Here is a 22,500-nt window from a genome sequence, read left to right as displayed (position 1 = left end):
CTGTGGCCGTGGCCGGGCGCAACCATCCGAACACAGGCCCACCGAGAGCCAAAGATTACCTCCATTCAACTCACCCTTACTCTAAAAAATACCACCACTTAGCGGCATGAGGGTATTTGCATTGGAAATATGCAGAGTTGTTGAGTAATATAAGCTTTATTTGAACTTCCAACGATGTATGGTTGCTGAGCTACGAGTGAGTGAAATAGCTTCTGTTGTGAAATATGCCTGAAAGCTGCAAGAGAAAAGTGCATAGAAAGCCTGCAGCCTAAGGCTTAATTCAAGCTTTTCTTCCATTAGTCACAGGATAAGAGAAGGAAATTTATGCCTCCAAGTCTGAAAGAATACCCTCCGTAATGTTCTAGGCACACTCAGATGGCTCTCAGCCATGGCAGCAATAATCATTCTATGGAAAATCAAATATGTGCTGTGCTCCAAAGAGCCACAGCCTCTGTTTCTAATGAGGGTCCAAAGTCCAAACTGGAGTGATAGAACAGGTTAAGGTTGTGATTGGAGGAGCCCAGTGGAGAGAAAAGGAACTTCACAACGTAAGCAGAAGGAATAATTGTAAGGAAAAGGTCAAGTATGTTGGAACCCTATCCAAGGTGGTCAAGGATACAGGTAGGATGCTGTACAAGCTGAGCCGCGTTTTTGCGACATTAAAATTCAAGATATTTTGACTGATCTTGATATCGTATATTGAAAATCGTGTTGATACCCGTTCTCGTGAGGACCGAAAGTCAAAATGAGTTTGAATATTGAGCATGACTAGTCAAGATTAGTCAATGTTCCTCCTGAGGTATTTCAACCTATACTGACTTTCCATTTTGTAAACAAACCCATTGCTACCGAAGCCAAGCCAAGCTCGATAGAAAAGAAGAAAGAGCTTATGGTCTTTTGAGACATAAAAGTCCTCCCTTATTCAAATTTGTTGTCAGCTGTCACCTGTGGTGGCGCCATCTAGCAGAAACTTTAGTAAAAGTTCTTAATGTAACCCCATCGAGACGTAAAAGTGGTCCCAGTTACTTTTTACAGCAAACTATTCGAAACAAGAGCCTTGCCGCAGGTCCCAGAGCAATTCCACTTTTTTTTTCTGTTTTTTTCAAATACTACCACAGCTTGAGGGTCTTGAAGATTTTGACAATGTTACGTTGTGTCCAGGAACAATGTTACAGCTGCCCTTTCATCTGATGGCAAAATTTCAAGCAAAAGCCCCGTCTGGTCGGTCAGATAACGAATAACATCATTTAATTCCTTTACTTGCAGAAAATCTCCCAAGGCAGCAATATGGTCCACGAACGAATATTTATAGATGGCGTTGTGGGGAAGGCAATACAATCTTGCTGACCCATTTTCGCGACACTCACTTGAAACTCAGTATCAGTCAAAATGGATATCAAGATGATCTTGTCTTGTAAATGTTGGAAAAACGAGACTCAGCTCTACAGTAGGTCATTAAGGATAGAAAAGATGTAGACTTCTTCACCAGGGGGATCAGTGCCAATGAAGTGCCAAAGATGGTGAACGTTGATATCACCTAGAGTGGAGATTTCAGAGAAAGGAGAAATTGAAAGGATGTGTTCTATCTTAAAAGTAAGATGGTCAAAGAATTTTTCTTAGTCAGCAGAATCAAGGGCTATTTACACAACACAGATATAATTAGTCAGAGCAATACAGGATACCTGAAACCAGAGAGCAGAGAATTCAGAAGGTTCAATATCAGGAACATGGAAGCAAGATATATTGTTGCGTACATTAATACAACAGCAACCTGTGGCTTTGAAGTGAGTATAGAGAAATTAGGAATATACAGAGAAGGTTTTGCTGTCAGTTGCCTCTGACAGCTGAGTCTCAGTGAGGAAGAGAAGGTGAGTATTAAGGGAAGAGAGGTGGTATTCAACAGAAAGAAGATTATAGGGAAAGGCCACGAATGTTGCAGAAATGAACAAGAAGTGAGTCAGACAGTAGTTCCACGCATCCCACTTGGTTGTCACCGGGAGAGGGGCGAATGGTGGGGGCTTTAATGGTCCCTCTCCCCCCTTCCCCTGGGAACTCCGAGGCTGGGCTTTGAGGTGCCATTTTTGCTGAATTTTGGAATAGGAAATGTGGTTTGTACTGTGCATGTAGTTTGGCGATAACAGTTAGAGGAACTTGGTTAGGAGAGTATGCTAGTTTACTCTTTGAGTTACTGAAACACTGAAAAAGTCCAGGAAAAGGGAATGGTCAGAATCTAGTCCTGGAGGCTGATGACACGGGAGCTCCAGTTCCACCTTAGGAGTACTTCCCTGTTCGACTGGTGCTACAGTCTACTCCCTTAAGTGCCACAGGCAAATAGGTAGTACGTGTATTGCACTAGTAAAAAGAACAGGCCTAAGGTCAAGAAATAATTTTTAATAACTTTAACAGTAAGAACAGTGCTGGAAGTAGCAATAATAACAACAATAACAGTAATAAAAATATTTTATTATTATTATAATTATTAATTTATTATCATTATTATTATTATTATTATTATTATTATTATTAATATATTTATTACTGTTATTATTATTATTATTATTATTATTATTATTATTATTATTAGTGGTAAGTGAGGGTACCCACCATCCACTCACTCGTTATAGAGCTGCTCTCGGGTGACTGCCTATTCCTCTCTTCCTTCCATCCTCTTCTGTCTTTTCTTCATTCTTTCCTCCTCCTTTTGCCTACAGGTGACTGTACATAGGGTGTAGTGTCATACTGATATTTTGACAACTTACAGTAATTATGGTTTGGGCATAGGATTTTCCCGTGTAAAATTGAATTCTAAACATATTTTGTCTTGAATTTTTTTGACAAACACTTGGTCAAGCATTTTTGGCCTCTCTTGTTCACAGTATGTGTAAGGACGTGTTTATTGTATTTAGCGGAGTGTTGCCCGTCACGTGTTGAGTGTGGCGCGTCAGTGACATGACTGGTCTGTTTTGGTTGGCATTCATGGATATATGATGTTTCGAACAACACGGCGTTATTGATTTGCAAATGCTCGATTTTGCTCAGTATGTTCTCTATATGCAGATTTCAATATACTTAGTGTAGCGAGCTACACTTGCCATATTATTTGTAATAGTATATCACTGTTGCTCCTTTGCTTTTGTTTCGGATGGCTAGTAGCTCAATGTCTAGGACAAGAAAAAGTTTTGGGACGGCTATTTCACAGTATGTGGGAGGACCGAACGAGTTCCTCCGTAGCGAGGTTCCCACTTACAGCCCAGTGGTGAGGACAGGTTTGCTCTTACAGGAAGAAAAGAGCAGAGAAGGCATTGACATACAGCATTACCCAGTGAAGGTTTTGGCTAGCGATTTAGCTGAGCTGGTGCTGGCACAGTGGCATAAATCAAATGCAACTTCATTCCGCCAATAATCTTCAGTCTGAGGTCTGTGGAGAGAAAAATCGAACAGTTTTGGCACAAAGTGAGTGAAGCAGTTAGAGGTCACTCAACTAAATCAATGAAAGAGTTTGTGGATAAAGTTCCGGACAGGCTTTTCGATATTACCTCCTGCAACCACACAATTTTTCTGTGCAGCCAGGAAGGTTCCCATGGTAACGATGCAAAACATTGCATGGTCAGAGCCGATGTACAGTGCAACTGCCCCATGGCTGGTAAAGTTCCAGTCCTAGAATTAGAATGACTCTATTACCTGAGAATTAAAACAGACGAAAAGTCGGCTTTAATAATGAAAGGGGTAAACAGAAAAAAGCACAGGAAGCATGAGAAAGCAATTAAAAGGAAACAAGCTAATTAGATGCCAGAGAGAGGAAGCACAAGAAAAGTGAAGAACAAGAGGCAGCATTGCTACAGAGGCTGGAACAGGAGTGGAATGAACATACATTGCCAGAAAATGTAGTAGCAGAACAGGAGGACGAGTCGCCGCTGGGTCAGGGCTAGGTGCAAAAGATGCAGCAAGAGGCGGCACAACTGGAGGAATGGCTGTCGCAAGACAAGCTAGGAGAGTGTCCTACTTGGTTCAACGCTACCTCGATAAACCCAAAAGAAACACAATGAAGGTGACACATGCAGTCACTGCAGCATGAGGTACTGTGTGTCTGTTACCGCTACCTCCGCAATCTGCTCAGGATTTCTGCAGGACTTGATTGCAGCAGGCCACATATCTCCCAGCAAAGCCTACTTGTCATGTGACCGCAGTAAAGTGGCGAGGGCAAGGAAGGATGTCATGAGAGCAACACAGACATTAGATCAGTCACGACACGGAGGTGCGAAAATCGATCTGGGATTCGATGGCAGAAAAGATAGGACAAGGATTATAGTTGTAGACAACGATGGAAAATCACATCTGCAGTTCATAAAGGAAGAGCATGTAACGGTAACAGAAGAGCCTGTGGCATTTTGTACCTGAGCCGCCAGTCCACCCAGAGAAGCCAGTACTCAAGGTTGCTGAGGCCTTATTTGAAATGCTGGTGGCTCATCAGTCCACTAATAGCCTGCTAGAGCTGCAAGGAGATTGAATGAACATGAACACTGGATGGTGAGGCAGTACTCATGCCCATTTGGAAAGGATGCTTGGGCACAAGTTATTCTGGAACATTTGCATGCTCCATACGAATGAGCTTCCTCTCCGCCACCTTATCGCCAAGATAGACGGCTCTACCTCCTCTGAAAAAGGTTTCAGTGGTCCAGTGTGGAGTCTGCTACACAAAGTAAGCCAGATGGAATTCGACCAGGCCCTCCCTAATGCCGAGCCATTGATTAAGATACCAGACAAGATAGTGGAAACTATGTCTGGAGACCAGAAACTGTCATACAGGCTGGTCATGGCAGTCAAATCTGGTAGTCTTCCCGCAGGTTTGCAAAACATTCAGTGTGGAAAAAATGTTCCATACCAGCTGGGTCATGACAGGTCAGTCTCTGGTATACATGTGGACCAGGAAGGGCTGACTGGAGAGAACCTGAGGACACTCGAAATCCTGGTCAGAGTCTGTCTTGAGATGTATTTCAAACTGCTCTTTGACATCAAAGTGAAATACAAGTTGCAGGATGGACCCTGTCATATTCTCAGTCAACTGGTGAGTCTGAATAAACAACCCCAGATTGTGCAAGAAGCTGTGACATTCTGCATAAAGACTGGGGCCTGGTTCGCCCATTCCGAGTGCCTTCTTGTCTCTCTCCTGGCCAGCAGAGACCGTGAAGACAGGGTATTTGCCGTTGATCTGGTACTCAAACTACGGGGGAATAATGATCTTGGCGACACCAGTGTCAGGCAGCGAGTTACGCCCAAGTTGTGCCTGGATGCAATGACTCTGCTTGAGTTAATACACTGGCATCCTAATCAAGTGCATGAGCCGGTTTTCACCTGTTCTTTCCTTAAGGACGAAGTCTTGGAGTTGCAAGAGAAACCTCTCCATGTTCCGGACATCTCAATCCCCTCGCAGTCCACAGAATGAGCAGTGAAACTGGTCACAGAGGCAGCAGTTGGAGTTTGCAGCCAGCAGGACAGGGATGATTTTATTCGTGCGACGACACACCACAGGGAAGCCATGCCCACTACTCCGACGAAGAAAGACTTTCTTACTTCGTTCCACCGATACTGACTTGTATTCAAGGTCGTTTGTGAAGTGATTGGCGCAGCTGATTTGGGACATATGTGCTTTGTTTTGTAGAGTTTTTGAATAATTATTGTCTTTCAAGTTTACATTTGCTTTTTCTGGTGAGAGAACAGATGGTTGTTACGTGTGCTACAACAAAGGTGTTTGTTATAAAAGCATAATGGAAATGCATAATTCCACAAAAAATCAATGTATATATGAAAAAGATTAATTGAGATCGATAATTCGCATACTTTAATTGAAGCTTTAAGACAGAGATCACAAATCAGCAAAAATACATGACAAAAACGTGAAAATCTGAAAAAATGCAGAGAACAAATGTGTTTTAGAATTCGATTTTACATAAGAAAACATAACTAACTGCCGAGCTCAATGATTCAAGTTTTACTTTGATGCTACACTCACCCTCCTGTCTTTTTTTACTTCATCCATTTCTCTTCTTTCTGCCTATGGGCGCCTCTACACTGCGTGACAAGCCAAATGGTTTCCTGTACACCAGGAAACCATTTACTACGCCGAGTGGTAACCATATAACCAAATTATGGCGCCTGGTGGTTGAGTGGCTAATTAAAGCACTCCAATCGGATTGAGCCTGTGTAGGTTTATATCCAAGGCATGGTTGGGTTTATTGCTCACGTATTGCCACTCAGGGATGAATGAGGCTGGTCACTCTCATCTTAAACGTCAGGACCAACTTGCCTAGCCCGGGGTTCCTACGCTCCTCATGGGGCAGAGCAGGATTAGATTATGATAATTACACTGGTTTACAAAAAAAAAAAAAAAAAAATTGGGCAAGCATGTGAATAGGTGTTTTTGACTAATTTTGATAAGCTTAATTCAGATTTCTAAATAGTTTTGCTCTATCACCTCTAGTTTTTTTGCTTTCACATATCCTGTTTTTTATTATAATGCATATACTTATAATATAATGAGTTTCATATATTAAAATCGCATATTCCAGAACGAAACTAAACAGACACGGAACACTGACGGAACTAAATATTACTTGGATATAAGCATATATACACATCATAGTACTGCAAACAGTCAGAAGTGAGTTTTTTTGGATGATCTGGTGTACATTCCCTCCGGGATGTCGCACAGGAGCATCCGGCAGAAGTCCCCCATCATGCTTGGGTTCCACTTGCTTTGGTAGTTGCTCTCCATCTTAGTAATATCTTGGTGGAACCTTTCCCCATGTTCATCACTTACTGTTCCGAGGTTCTTAGGGAAGAAGTTGAGGTGGGAGTGGAGAAAGTGAATCTTGAGAGACATTCAACACCCCATATCCTGATAAGCCTGCAACAACTTCTTGACGCTCTTGGTAGTCTAGTGCCCATGTGTTACCAAGGAAGCCATGGCAGACTGACTTAAATGCTTCCCATGCTCTCAGTTCTTTCAAGGTGAACTTCTCCTCGAATACCTCATCCTTCAGCACCTCCTGGATCTGAGGTCCGACGAAGATGCCCTCCTTAAGCTTAGCAGAACTGAGAGTTGGGAACAGAGTGCACAGGTGTTGGAAGGCAGCGCCACCCTTGTCCATGGCCTTAACTAAATTCTTCATAAGGCCAAGCTTGATATGAAGAGGGGAAGAAGCACCTTCTTCATGTCCACCAGAGGATTTTCTTGGACACTGTGTTTCCAGGCAAGAAAGTGCTCCTAGAACCCCAGTCCTTCTGCGTGTAGTACTTGACTTGTTTGGCCTTGTTGTTGCGCGCGTTTTAAACCAAGTTCCAAGAAAATAGGACGCTAAATGGATTTTTGGCGAATATTTTGGGTCTAGGGCTATATGTATACATGCACGTACATGTATACATGTATATCTCAAAAACTAGAGGTGATGAGAGAAAATAGATTTCGAATCTGAAATCAGCACCCCAAATTAGGTTAGAACACCTAATTTCATGCTTCCCGTGGCAGCGTTGGTGGATATTCTCTCGTGGTGGTGAGGCACGGCCAGCATAACACAACCCACGGTAAAGTTTTTTTTCCCCTCTGGGGGTAGGGGGGTTTCAAGAATACTCCCCCAGTATCCCTGCTTGTCGTACGAGGTGACTAAAAGGGTTGGTGGTGGGTTAGTGCCCCACCCAGTAAAAAGAACCAACTAAAAAAGCGAATAAAGTGCCTTGGACCCGGACGGACCATACATTGACGACTAAGGAACGGACAAAGGACATTCTTAGGGTGGGAACATGAAATGTGAGAGGAGTGAATGATGAAGTGAAAGAGAGAGAGATTGTTCAGGTGCTTGAGGATGCAAAAGTGGATACATGTGGATTGACTGAAACTAAATGGAAAGGTGAAAGGATGAGAGAATGGGAATACAGTGTAGGTATATGTGCGGGAGTCAGTGAGAATGAGAGGGCAAGAGAGGGAGTATGTCTGATGATAAGCAAGAAGTGTAAGGAGAATATAAAAGAGTAAGGAACAGTGGGTGCAAGGATTGTATGTGTGAGGATGAAAGTAGGTATACAAGCATGGGCGACTGTATGTGTGTATGCTCCAACAGAGGATCGAGTGGCAAGAGTGAAAGATGAGTTCTGGGCGAGAGTAGAAGCATGTATGGACAAGTTTGAGAGGAGCGAGAGAGTGCTGCTGATTGGAGACATGAATGGCAAAGTTGGGAATGTACGAGTGGATGGAGTGGTTGGTAAGTGGGGTGTGCCAGCTGAAGTAGATGGGAATGGTAGTGCTTTGGTGGACATCTGTGCTTGTAAGGGGTTGGCAATAGCCAACACCTACTTTCGTCATAAGATGATCCACCAGTATACATGGAGAGTAATGAGGAGGATGGATGGTGAACTTGTTGAACGAAAGGCAATGATAGACTACATGTGTGTGGATGAGCGAATAAGAAGACAAGTGTTGGATGCAAGAGTGTGGAGAGGGTGGGGGAATGGAGTCTCGGACCATCACTTAGTGATGGCCAAGGTAAAGATGCAAAGAAAGTGGTTGAGGAGGCGAAGGGGAAGACAGGAGGAAGCAGCTCCTGTGAGAAGAGTGGAGAAATTGCAAGATAGTGAGAAAATGACAGAGTATAAGAGCATAGTGGAAGAAAGATTGGGAAGGTATGAACTAGAGCAGATGGAAGGGGTGGAAGACGTATGTAAGATATTCACGGAAGAGATAGGCGTAGCATGTGAGGCGGTTTGTGGAGTGAAGAGGAGATGCAAGGGTGTGCAAGGGACAGCATGGTGGAATGATGAGGTGAAACGAGCTGTGGAACAAAAGAAGAAGGCATATGGTGAATGGTTGGCGAGTAGAGATAGGGAAGAAGATGAGAGAGAGAAGAGAGAGGTATATGTGAGCAGGAGAAGGGAGGTTAAGAGACTGGTGAAGGAGAGTAAGAAGAAAGTGGATGAAGAGTTTGGGAGGAATCTGAGTGTGAAATGGAGGGAGAGTAAGAAATTGTTTTGGAAGAAGGTAAAGAAAGTAAGGCAGTGTGAAAGGGGAAGTAATAGGGGAGTGAAAGATAGGAATAATAGATTGTGGAGAAGACAGAGAAATTGAGGAGATGGAAGGAACACTTTGAGGATTTGTTGAATGTAGAGAGTGAGAGCAGTGTGAGAATAAGTGGTTAGGGAATGGCTGGGAGAAGAAGAGATGAGAGGAGGGAGGGAGAGATAAGTAGGGCGGAAGTGCTGGAAGCGATGAAGAAGATTAAGCTGGGAAAGGCCCCAGGAAATGATGGAGTGTGTGGTGAAATGCTTAGGTATGGGGGTGAGATTGTTGTGGAGTGGATGTGGAAGTTCTGTAAATTGGCTTGGGAAGAGGGAAGGGTTCCAAAGGACTGGAAATCAGGTATAATTGTTCCTCTGTACAAAGGAAAAGGGGAGAGAGAAGTATGTGGTAAACATAGGGGTATTTGCCTTCTTAGTGTGACTGGTAAAATATATGGTAGAATACTCATTGATAGGGTTAGGCATATGACAGAGGAGCTAGTTGGAGAAGAACAAGGGGGATTTAGGTAGGGAAAAGGGTGTGTAGATCAGATATTTGTTCTAAGATGTTTAGTGGAGAAGTATCTAGAGAAGGGAAGGAAAGTGTATGCTGCCTTCATGGACTTGGAGAAAGCTTATGACAGAATAGATAGGCAAGGTATGTGGAAGGTATTAAGAATATATGGAGTGGAGGGGAAATTGTTGAGTGCTGTGAAAAGTATGTACGAGGGAGCTAGGGCTACAGTGCGAGTGGATGGTGAGCTGAGTGAGTTCTTTGATCTCAATGTGGGACTGAAACAGGGGTGTGTGATGTCTCCATGGCTGTTTAATATATATATGGATGGGGTTGTAAAGGAGGTGCAAGGTAGGGCAGTGGATGTGGGGCTGGCCCTAATGAATGAGGGTGAGATTTGGAAGCTTCCTGTGTTGCTGTTTGCTGATGATACAGTATTGTTGAGTGAAGATGAATGGGAGTTGCAAGGTTTGGTGAATGAATTTGGGACAGTGTGTAGGAGAAGGAAGCTGAAAGTTAATGTAAACAAAAGTAAAGTTATGGTGTTTGAAAGGAATGAAGTCACAGAGTGTGCAGTGAGGTTGGATGGTGAGGATATGGAGAATGTGAGTGCATTTAAGTACTTGGGTAGTGTGATGAGTAAGGATGGGACTTTGGGGGATGAAGTACGTGAAAGGGTACAGCAAGGAAGGAAGGTTGTTGGTACACTGAAAGCAGTGATGAAAAATAGGGAGGTAAGTATGGAAGTTAAGAAGTCACTGCATGGTGGTATTGTGATCCCTACCCTGACGTGTGGAAGCGAGGCATGGGCCTTGCAAGAGGGGAACAAGTCAAGAGTGAGAGCAGTGGAAATGAGTTACTTGAGAGGAGCATGTGGAGTGACGTGGAGAGACAGGTTGACGAATGAAGAAGTGAAGGAACGTTGTGGGGTAGATGTGGATGTGGTTGAGAAGATTAGGAGAAATACAGTGAGGTGGTTTGGACATGTGGAGAGAATGGAGAATGAAAGACTGACTAAGAGGGTAAATGTAAGTGAGGTGGAGGGAGGGAGAGGGAGGGGTAGACCGAGGATGAGGTGGAGGGATGGAGTTGAGAGGTATCTGAGGGAGGGGGGGTGGTTTGGGGGGAGGGCAGTCAAATGGTGGGTGACAGAGTGACTTGGAGGCGTTTTGTCTGTGGCCACCCTTTGCGGGATTAGGGCGTCGGGCTATAGATAGATAGATAGATAGTTTATTATTATTATTATTATTATTATTATTATTATTAGCAATATCATTATTATTATTATTATTTTTTTATTTTTATTATTATTATTATTATTATTATTATTATTATCAATATCATTATTATTATTATTACTACTACTACTACTACTACTACTACTACTATTATTATTTATTATTATTTTGTGGAAGAAGAAAAAGAAAAGGATGATGATGATGATGTTGAAGAATGTGAGAGATGAAAGAATGCATACGCTTCTCATGTGTCAAAAAAAAAAAAAAAACTACCGTAGTCGTAGTAGTAGTAGTAGTAGTAGTAAAAGAAATAATAATAATAATAATAATAATGAAAACAATGTTCAGCATGCAGATCGTAGTACCAGACGACCCGAATCACTTCGGCAATCGACTTCCAAACGGTACCTGGCCTGGCATTTTGGGATTCGTTACTAGGAGGGTAAGTTCATTTCTGCATCATCATCATCACCACCATCCATCCCTGCAGTACGTGAGTATCCTGCAGGTAATGACAATTCGTGCACAATATATGGACCGCTATTAGTACTATACTATTGTAGCCCATTAGTTTTAAGCTGAAAATGGCTCTTATCCCATATCAGCTCAGTTGATGACCAAGTGTAGTCAGACTGGAGGTGACTAATTGCATCCTCGCAGCTAAGAACCGGTTCCAAGGTGGTAAAGGAGGCTCCGTAGCTCCTCTTCCTTCGTTATTAATAATCTGCCATATACATCCTTAAAATACTGACGTATCTTCCATCAGTACCACAGCTACAAGAGGATTATTCAGGAACAGGATTCAGAGAATCCCCCAAACACATTCAATATGACTCAGTAGCTCATTAGACTTCATGTAATCACAGTTTAGTATTCAGCACTCACCAGGAACCTACCCGTGCTGGCGCTGTGCACCCTGGGTAGAGCAGCTACGTCATCCACCCAGGAACGTAACATCCACATATTTCTCTGCAACTTGCCACGGAAAGGGCCCTGATCGAATGCTGGTGAGGCGCTGTCTGCCACTACAGGGCATCGGATCCCTACAACATGTAGCCTATGCTCTGTAGTGAACTTGTAGGACAACCCCAAAGAAGCAGTTGCCCATCTGTGGTGGATAGATCTGCTCGGCAAGACAGACCGGATTAAATAGCCATAACAACTTAGAATTTGTGAAAGTGCCTCATTTCGCTTGGTGAGGACGAGCTCACTTCCTCTTCTCCTTCCCCTCTTTGTATGCAAGGTGTCCTGCGAGATATGTGAGGAACTTTAGGTCATTCTTTGGATAATTTTGAGTGAAAAATATTATACCAACAACGATAATATTCTCAGCCATTGTCAAAATACAACTACTAGATTATGAGGGAGACCATTCACCCGTAACATAATCAAAACTGTACATAGCTCTGAAACGACTGTAAATCAACCAGTGGTGATAAAGGATTCTTTTAGATTGAAATTAACCAGAGAATAACACCATCAAGTTAATCACGTAATTCCCAGTATATATGTATATATATATATATATATATATATATATATAGATATATAGATATATATATATATACAGAGAGAGAGAGAGAGAGAGAGAGAGAGAGAGAGTTACGTCCCCGTCGAACACTGCCACAGGCTCCAACAGCAGTAGTTCAGTAAAGGAAGGATGTTGCCCAGTGAGTTGTTCTTCCTATGGTCAGCCTTTAGGTATACAGTTCATAAGATCAGCTGAGGCGTTGTAAATAAACACTGGCTTCGTAAGTTCACTATTTTTATTTTCCAAATAATTACACCGAATGCTTCCCAACTTCAATATTTTCACAAGCACTGGAGCTATACGAACTTTACTAACTGCAATAACACTTTATGCGTGAACAACACTTCACTGTTTTCACAAGTACCGATGGTATACAAACTTCAATAACATTGTTTGTCAAGAACGCTTCACTAATTTCGCAAGTACAGAAAATATACAAGCGTCACTGACACTGCACCGCACTACACTCAAACTGAACTGAAAACCGACTGACTTGGTGTAGTCTCTTCCCCATCCTTTTATAGCCTTACATTACTCTAGAAACTTCAGGTATAGTCAGCCAAAAAAGTCGTGTCTTCGTTCCGAACCCCGGAAATATTCGATGAGATAAGTCGAAGCAGAAGGGATAGCTTCACAAGTCTGGCAACTGTGTCAGACCAGACTGTGATGGGGGTGACTTGTTTGGGGGTGGAGGTGGGGTAATGAAATATATGTGTGCTGTAGTTGTTGTTGGCAGTGTAGTCTAGCATTACACCTCAGAGTAAAGGTGCTAAATGTGATATTACATCTGATTTCGTACCTGCAAATAATTAAATGTATCGTCAACCTGAAACAGTGCCTAGATCGTGTAGCCAGTCAAACAAATGAAACGACGAGGTAGCCAGTCAAACAAATGAAACGACGAGGTGCAATCCCGCCCCCTCCCAACTTTCCTCCCACACCCCCTCTGCCGGGTATCAACTAGCCACATGACATCCGAATAAAGGACAGAAGGCTGTGTTTTTACAGTATGTTTACCTTCTGAACATGGCAGGATATACTGTATATATACCATGTTTGGTGTGGCAGAGGCATGCGGTGCCTTCACAGAAATAATGAGAAAAGCATTTAACAGGTGGTTAGTGTTTTGCTAAAGGGTAACGGAAACTCACAGATATAAATAAGTTTAGATGCCGCATGACACTACTTTAGATGCGTCTGCCAGGCCGCCATCTTGCAACGGTCGAGGCAGACGATGTCGTGTTCCTGATGATGGTCAAGGTTGACCACCATTTGCCTAGCAATGCAGCAGCACTGTACTGCTTTTGGGTATAGAAAGCGTCGGAATATATCTATAGTGACACCAATACCATGAGCGGCTCAAGTCTCTGATTATGCAAACGTCCCTCAGTTGCTTCTCTATCCCTCGAAAGGAGGATGGTGGGTTCCAGAAGGGAAATTTAAACTTGCAGTCCACCAAGTTCACTTTTCAGATGAACCAGGAACCACAACCATTACCACCACAAAAAAAGCCACAACCATAACAACCACCACCACAACAACCGTCACCATCACAACCACCACCACCACCATCACCACAACAACTACCCCCTGAAGCACCACCATCACAAGAATAATCACCACCACAACAACAATCACCACCACCACAACAACCACCACCACCACCACCACCACAACAACAACAACAACTACAACAACAACAACCACTACAACAACAACAACACCACCACAACAACAACACAACAACAACAACACCACAACAACACAACAACAACATCACCATAACAACCACGACCACCACCACCGCCATAACAACCACGACCACCACCACCACAATAACAACAACAACAACATCAACAACCACCACCACCATAACAATAACCACCATCACCACCATAACAACAATCACCATCACCACCACCACAACCACCACCACCACCACCACCACAACAACAACCACCACCATAACAACAGCAATCACCATAACAACAACAACCACCATCACCACCATAATAACCACCACCACAACAACAGCAACTACAGCCACCGCCACCATAACAAGAATATCCACCACCACCACCACCGTAACAACAACAACCACCAACACCAAAGTAACAACAACCACCATCACCACAGCAACAGTAACCACCACTACCACCATAACAACCACCACCACAGCAACAACAAATACCACCACCAGCAGTCGAGCAGGGCAGTACTCCCAAGCTGGATGGAAAGCTGATGATAGGGAGAGCTGGAGCTTCCGTTTCATCAGCCCTCGGGACTAGGTCCCGACCATCCCCCTTTGCTGAACTTTTTCTGTGCCTCAGTAATACAGACAGTAGGCCATCTTGCTCTCCAGTACAAGTTTCTCTAACTATCAACACCAAACTACATGCACAGTACACACCACACTTCCTTTTCAAAATTTTAAAAGAAAAAATGGCATCGAATAACATAGGCTTGGAGTCCTCAGGGGGGGGGACCATAAATGCCTCCACCTTCTGCCCCTCTCCCGGTGACGACTCAAGATGCCTGGAACCACTGTCTGACTCTCTTCTTCTTCATTTCTGCAACATTCGTGGACTTTCCTCTAACTTTCGCTCTGTTGAGCACCACCTCTCCTTCTCTAAACCTCACCTTCTTTTTCTAACTGAGACTCAGCTGTCTGAGGCAACTGACAGCAGACCCTTTTCTGTATCCTCCTACTTTCTCTATACTCATTTCAAAGCCAAAGGTGGCTGTTGTGTATATATACGCAAGAACTTATCTTGCTCTCGTGTTCCTGAACTTGATTCTTCTGAATTCTCTACACTCTGGCTTCAGCTTCCCTGTCATTCTCTGACTAAATATATCTGTGCTGTTTACTTATCTCCTAATTCTACTGACTATCAAAAATTCTTCGACTATCTTACTTCTACGATGGAACACATTCTATCCATTTCTCCTTTCTCTGATATCTCCATTCTAGGAGATTTCAATGTTCACCACCACCTTTGGCTCTCCTCTCCTTTCACTGATCCACCTGGTGAACAAGCCTACACCTTTTCTATCCTTAATGACCTAGAGCAGCTTGTACAGCACCCTACCCATATCCCTGATTGCCTTGGAGAGAGTTCCGACATACTTGACCTCTTCCTTACAACTAATCCTTCTGCTTACACTGTTAATCTTTTCTCTCCGTTGGGCTCCTCTGATCACAACCTTATCACTTTAACCTGTCCCATCGCTCCAGTATGGCCTGCGGACCCTCCAAAGAAACGTCGTCTGTGGCACTTTGGAGCTCCGGACTGCGAGGCCCTCAGGCAGTACTTCTTTGATTTTCCCTGGAATGATTATTGCTTCCATGGCCAGGAGCCATCTGGGTGTGCCTTGCACATTACAGAGGTTATTCTTTCGGGCATGGAAGCATACATTCCTTTCTCATATCCTTTGACTAATGCACGAAAGCCTAGGTTTAATCATGCATGTTCTAATGCTGTCCACAACAAGGAGAGGGCCTATAAAAGGTACCAGAGCCAACCCACCCCTGAATCACATCTTTTATACGTTTCTGCCCGGAATCGTGCTAAGTCTGTTCTTCACTCTGCTAAAAATAATTTCATCCGTACTAAGTGCTCTCAACTCTCTAACTCGAATTCTTCCTGCTCCTTCTGGCACCTTGCCAAAAACCTTTCTAACAAATTTACCTCATCATCCTTCCCTCCTCTTTTCTACTCTGATGGGTCTGTAGCTATTTCTTCTACTGATAAAGCAGATCTCTTCGCTTAGACTTTCTCCTCCAATTCCACCTTAGACGATTCCGGTGCTGTTCCTCCATCACTTCCCCCCTCTGACTTCTTCATGGCTGACATTGAAATTTCTTCAGCTGATGTATTTTCTGCTGTCACAGGCCTCAATACTAATAAGGCATATGGGCCTGATGGGGTCCCTCCTGTTGTTCTCAAGAACTGTGCTTCTGTGCTTACACCCTGCCTAGGCAAACTCTTTCGCCTTTGTCTGTCAACTTGTACCTTTCCTTCTTGCTGGAAGTTTGCTCTCATTCAGCCAGTCCCAAAGAAGGGTGATCATTCCCAACCCTCTAACTATCGTCCAATTGCTTTAACATCCTGTATCTCAAAAGTTTTCGAGTCTGTTCTTAGTAGAAAAATTTTAAAGCATCTTTCCTATCATAACCCTCTTTCTGATGGTCAGTATGGGTTCCGTCAGGGACGCTCCACTGGCGATCTTCTCACCTACCTTTCAGACTCCTGGTCATCCTCCTTTCGGGACTTTGGCGAAAGCTTTGCCATTGCACTTGACATCTCAAAGGCTTTCTATCGAGTCTGGCATAAATCATTAATTTCCAAACTGCCCTCTTACGTTTTCTATCCTTCTATCTGTGCCTTCATCTCTAGCTTCCTTTCTGGTCGTTTTATAGCCGCTGTTGTAAACGGCCATCGTTCTTCTGCTAGATCTATTAACAGTGGTGTTCCTCAGGGCTCTGTCCTATCACCAACTCTCTTCCTTTTATTCATGAATGACTTTCTAAGCTGTACATCTAACCCTATCCACTCATACACTGATGACTCCACCCTTCACCTTTCCATTCGATTCCTGCAACGTCCATCTCAGCAGTTACTTCAACAAACAAGGGATGAGGCTATGGCACACCTAATGTCTGACTTGGCTCATATCTCTAACTGGGGTAAAAATAATCTTGTTGTTTTTAATGCATCAAAGACTCAGTTTTTGCACCTATCAACCCGACAAAATCTTCCACAGGTATACCCACTAATGTTTGATAATATTCAGCTTAATCCTGCATCATCCTTGAACATGCTTGGGGTTTCATTTACTCGGGACTTGTCTTGGAAAGATATTACATCTCTTGTAAAATCTGCTTCCAAGAGATTAGGTGTGCTAAGCCGACTCCGTTCCTTCTTTACCCCTGCACAATTGTTGACTCTATACAGGGGTTTTATCCGTCCCTGTGTAGAGTACAACTCTCATGTGTGGGGAGGCTCCCCACATACAGCTCTTCTCAATAGGGTGGAGTCAAAGGCTTTTCGCCTCATTAACTCTCCTCCTCATTAACTCTCCTCCTCTTACTGACTCCCTTCAACCTTTGTCTCTTCGCCACACTGTTGCATCTTCATCTCTTTTCTATCGCTACTTCAATGGTCACTGCTCCTCCGAACTGTCTGCATGCATTCCTCCACCCCTACGACGGGCGCGTAGCACCCTTCTAGCAGCAAACTCTCATCCCTTTTCTGTCCAACTCTCTAATGCAAGAGTTAACCGTTACTCCCAGTCTTTCATTTATGCAACAGGTCAACTCTGGAACTGTCTCCCTCTGTCTGTATTTCCTACATCCTATGATCTCCAGTTTTTCAAACGCAGTGTGTTCAGGCATCTGGAAATGATCGGATCTTGAATTTGGCTCTCTCTTATATTTTGTTTTTCTCTTGGAAGGAATAGTTTTGCAGGCTTGTTGCCTTTGGTTCCTTCTTCCTCACATAAAAAAAAAACAACACCACCACCACCACCATAACAACAACAACAACCACTACCACTATAACAACAACCACCACCACCACAACAACAACCACCACCACCACAACAACAACAGCAACCACCACAAAGACAACAACCACCACCACCATTACAGCAACAACCACCACCACCACCATTACAGCAACAACCACCACCACCACCATTACAACAACAACAACCACCACCACCACCACCATTACAACAACAAACACCACCACCACCACCATTACAACAACCACCACCACCACCACCAAAACAACCACCACCACCACCACCATTACAACAACAAACACCACCACCACCACCATTACAACAACAAACACCACCACCATTACAACAACCACCACCACCACCACCAAAACAACCACCACCACCACCACCAAAACAACCACCACCACCACCACCATCATTACAACAACCACAACCACCACCACCATTACAACAACCACAACCACCACCACCATTACAACAACCACCACTATCACCACCATTACAACAACCACCACCATCACCACCATTACAACCACCCCCACCACCACAATAACAACAACCACCACCACCACAACCGTACCAACAACAACCACCACCACAACCAACACCACCACCACCACCACAACAACAACAACAACAACCATCACAACAACATCCACCACCACCACCATTACAACATCCACCACCATCACCACCATTACAACCACCACCACCACAACCATACCAACAACAACCACCACCACCACAACCATACCAACAACAACCACCACCACCACAACCATACCAACAACAACAACCACCACCAAAACCACCACCACCACCACAACAACAACAACAACCATCACAACAACATCCACCACCATAACGACAACAACAACAACAACCACAACCATCACCACCACTACAACAACAACAACCAAAACAGCAGCAACCACCATCACCATAACAACAACCACCACCACCACCACCACAAGAACAACAAACATCACAACAACATCCACCACCATAACGACAACAACAACAACCACAACCATCACCACCACTACAACAACAACAACCAAAACAGCAGCAACCACAACCACCACCATCACCATAACAACAACCACCACCACCACCACCACCACCACAAGAAGAACAACAATAACCACTACCACCACCATAACAACAACAGCCACCACCACCACCATAACAACTACCACCACAACAACAACAACAATGACCATAACAACAGGAACCACCACCACCACCACCACCACAACAACAACAACAACCATAACAACACCACCACCACCACAACAAAACCAACAGCCACCACCACCACAACCATCACCACCACAACCATCACCACCACAACCACAACCATCACATCCACCACCACAACCACCACTACAACCACCACAACAACAACAGCAACAACAACCACAACAACAACAACCACCATCACAACAACAACCACCATCACAACAACAACAACCACCATCACAACAACAACCACCACCATCACCATGGCCACCATCACAACAACAGTCACCACCATCACCGCAACCACCATCACATCAACCAGTACTATCACAATAACCATCACAACAACCACCACCACAACAACCACCACCACAACCATCACCACAACAACAACCACCACCACAACAACCACTACCACAACAGCCACCACCACAACAACCACCACCACAACAGCCACCACCACAACAACCACCACCACAACAGCCACCACCACAACAACCACCACCACAACAACCACCACCACAATAACCATCACCAACACAACAACAACAACAACAACCACAACAATAACCATCAACACAACAACCACCACTTCGAACAAAATAACCACCACAACAACAAAAACCACCACCACCACCACCATCACACCAAAAACCACCATCATCACCACCACCACAGCAACACCAAAAACCACCATCACTATCAGCACCATAACAACAAAAACCACCATCACCACCACCACCACAACAACAACCACCACCACCACCATTACAACAACAACCACCACCACAACCATAAAAACCACCACCACCACGACAACAACAACAGGAACCACCACCACCACCACCACAACAACAACAACAACCACGACAACAACAGCAACCAGCATCACCACCATAACCACCACCACCACCACCACCATAACAATAACAACCACCACCACCACAACAACAACAACCACCACCACAACCACCATAAGAAACCACCACCACCACCACAACAACAACAACAATCACCACAACAACAACAACAACCACTACCACCACCACCACCACCACCACCACCAGAACAACAACAACAACATCACGAACAACAACAACCACAACAACAGCAACCACCACCATAACAAGAACAACAACAACAACAACAACCATAACCACCACCACCACAATAACAACAACAACGACAACCACCACCACAACAACAACTACATCAACAATTACAATAACAGCAACCACCACCACCACCATAACAACAACAACCACCACCATCACAAGAACAACAACCACCACCACCACCACACTACTACAACCACCACCACCACCACCATAACAACAATAGCCACCACCACCACCACCACCACCACACTACTACAACCACCACCACCACCACCATAACAACAATAGCCACCACCACCACCACCACCACCACAATAACAACAACAACAACAATAGCCACCACCACCACCACCACCACCACAATAACAACAACAACAAAAACAACAACCATAAAAACAGCAACCACCACCACCACCACCACCATAACCATAACAACCACCACCACCACCACCATAACCATAACAACCACAACCACCATAACAACCACCACCACAATAACAACAACAACCACCACCATAACCACCATGACAACCACCACCACCACAACAAGAACAACAACAATCACCTCCACAACAACAACAACCACAACGACAACAACCACCACCACCACAATAACAGCAACAATAACAACCACCACAACAACTACAACAACAACAGCAACCACCACCACCATAACAACAACAACTATCACCATCACAACAACAACCACCACCACCACCACCACACTACTCCAACCACCACCACCACCATAACAACAACAGCCACCACCACCACCATAACAACAACAGCCACCACCACCACCATGACAACCACCACCACCACCACCTCCACCTCCACCACCAGCAGAACAACAACAACAACAACAACAACCACAACCACCACCACAACAGCAACAACAACCACAACCACCACAACAACAATTACCACAACAATAACACCACCATCACCACAACCACCATCACAACAACAACCACCACCATCACTGAAACCATCACATCAACCACTACCATCACAATAACCACCACAACAACCATCACAACAACAACCACCACCACAACAACCACCACCACCACAACAACAACCACCACCACCACAACAACAACCACCACCACCACAACAACAACCACCACCACCACCACCACAACCACCGCCACCACCACCACCACATCCACATTCACCACCACAACCACCACCACCACATCCACCACCACAACCACCACCACCACAACAACAGGAACAATAACCACAACCATCACAACAACAATTACCACATCAACAACAACCACCATCACAACAACAACACCACCATCACCACAACCACCATCACAACAACAACCACCACCATCATTGCAACCACCATCACATCAACCACTACCATCACAACAACCACCACCACAACCACCACCACCACAACAACAGGAACAATAACCACAACCATCACAACAACAATTACCACATCAACAACAACCACCATCACAACAACAACAACACCATCACCACAACCACCATCACAACAACAACCACCACCATCACTGCAACCACCATCACATCAACCACTACCATCACAACAACCACCACAACAACAACCACCACCACAACAACCACCATAATAACCACCACCACCACAACAACAACAACCACCAGAACAATCACCATCAACACAACCAACAAAATAAACACCACTACCACCACAACAACAAAAACCACCACCAGCACCACCACCTTCACACCAAAAACCACCATCATCACCATCACAACACCACCAAAAACCACCATCACTATCAGCACCATAACAACAAAAACACCATCACCACCACCACCAAAACAACAACCACCACCACCACCATTACAACAACCACAACCATAACAACCACCACAACCATAACAACCACCACCACCACCACAACAACAACAACAACAACCACGACAACAACAACAGTAACCACCACCACCACCACCAACACCACCACCACCATAACAATAACAACCACCACCACCACCACAAGAACAACAACAATCACCACCACCACAAAAACAACCACTACCACCACCACCACAACAACAACAACACCAACAACAACAACCACAACAACAACAGCAACCACAACAACAGCAACCACCACCATAACAACAACAACAACAACCACAACCACCACCACCACAACAACAACTACAACAACAGCAACCACCACCACCACCATAACAACAATAACCATCACCATCACAACAACAACAACAACCACCACCACCACCACCACACTACTACAACCACCACCACCACCATAA

The 22,500-nt window shown here is 44.3% G+C and overlaps 1 protein-coding gene across 1 annotated transcript in view; it reads left to right on the top strand.

Annotated features, from left to right (window-relative positions):
- The window catches only part of LOC145397971 (glutamate receptor ionotropic, kainate 2-like), a 129,492-nt gene that overhangs the window by 7,128 nt on the left and 99,864 nt on the right, over nucleotides 1-22,500 (top strand). Inside the window, exon 3 of the mRNA XM_080270946.1 lies at nucleotides 11,146-11,239. Within this exon, the coding sequence (XP_080127072.1) occupies nucleotides 11,146-11,239 (94 nt within the window). The remainder of the gene's footprint in view (nucleotides 1-11,145; nucleotides 11,240-22,500) is intronic.

The sequence above is a fragment of the Coenobita brevimanus genome, chromosome 44 (assembly GCF_032717465.1).
Source record: "Coenobita brevimanus isolate Jiangsu-jjx chromosome 44, ASM3271746v2, whole genome shotgun sequence".
NCBI lineage: Eukaryota > Metazoa > Arthropoda > Malacostraca > Decapoda > Coenobitidae > Coenobita > Coenobita brevimanus.
This window is presented reverse-complemented; position numbering and strand designations above follow the sequence as displayed.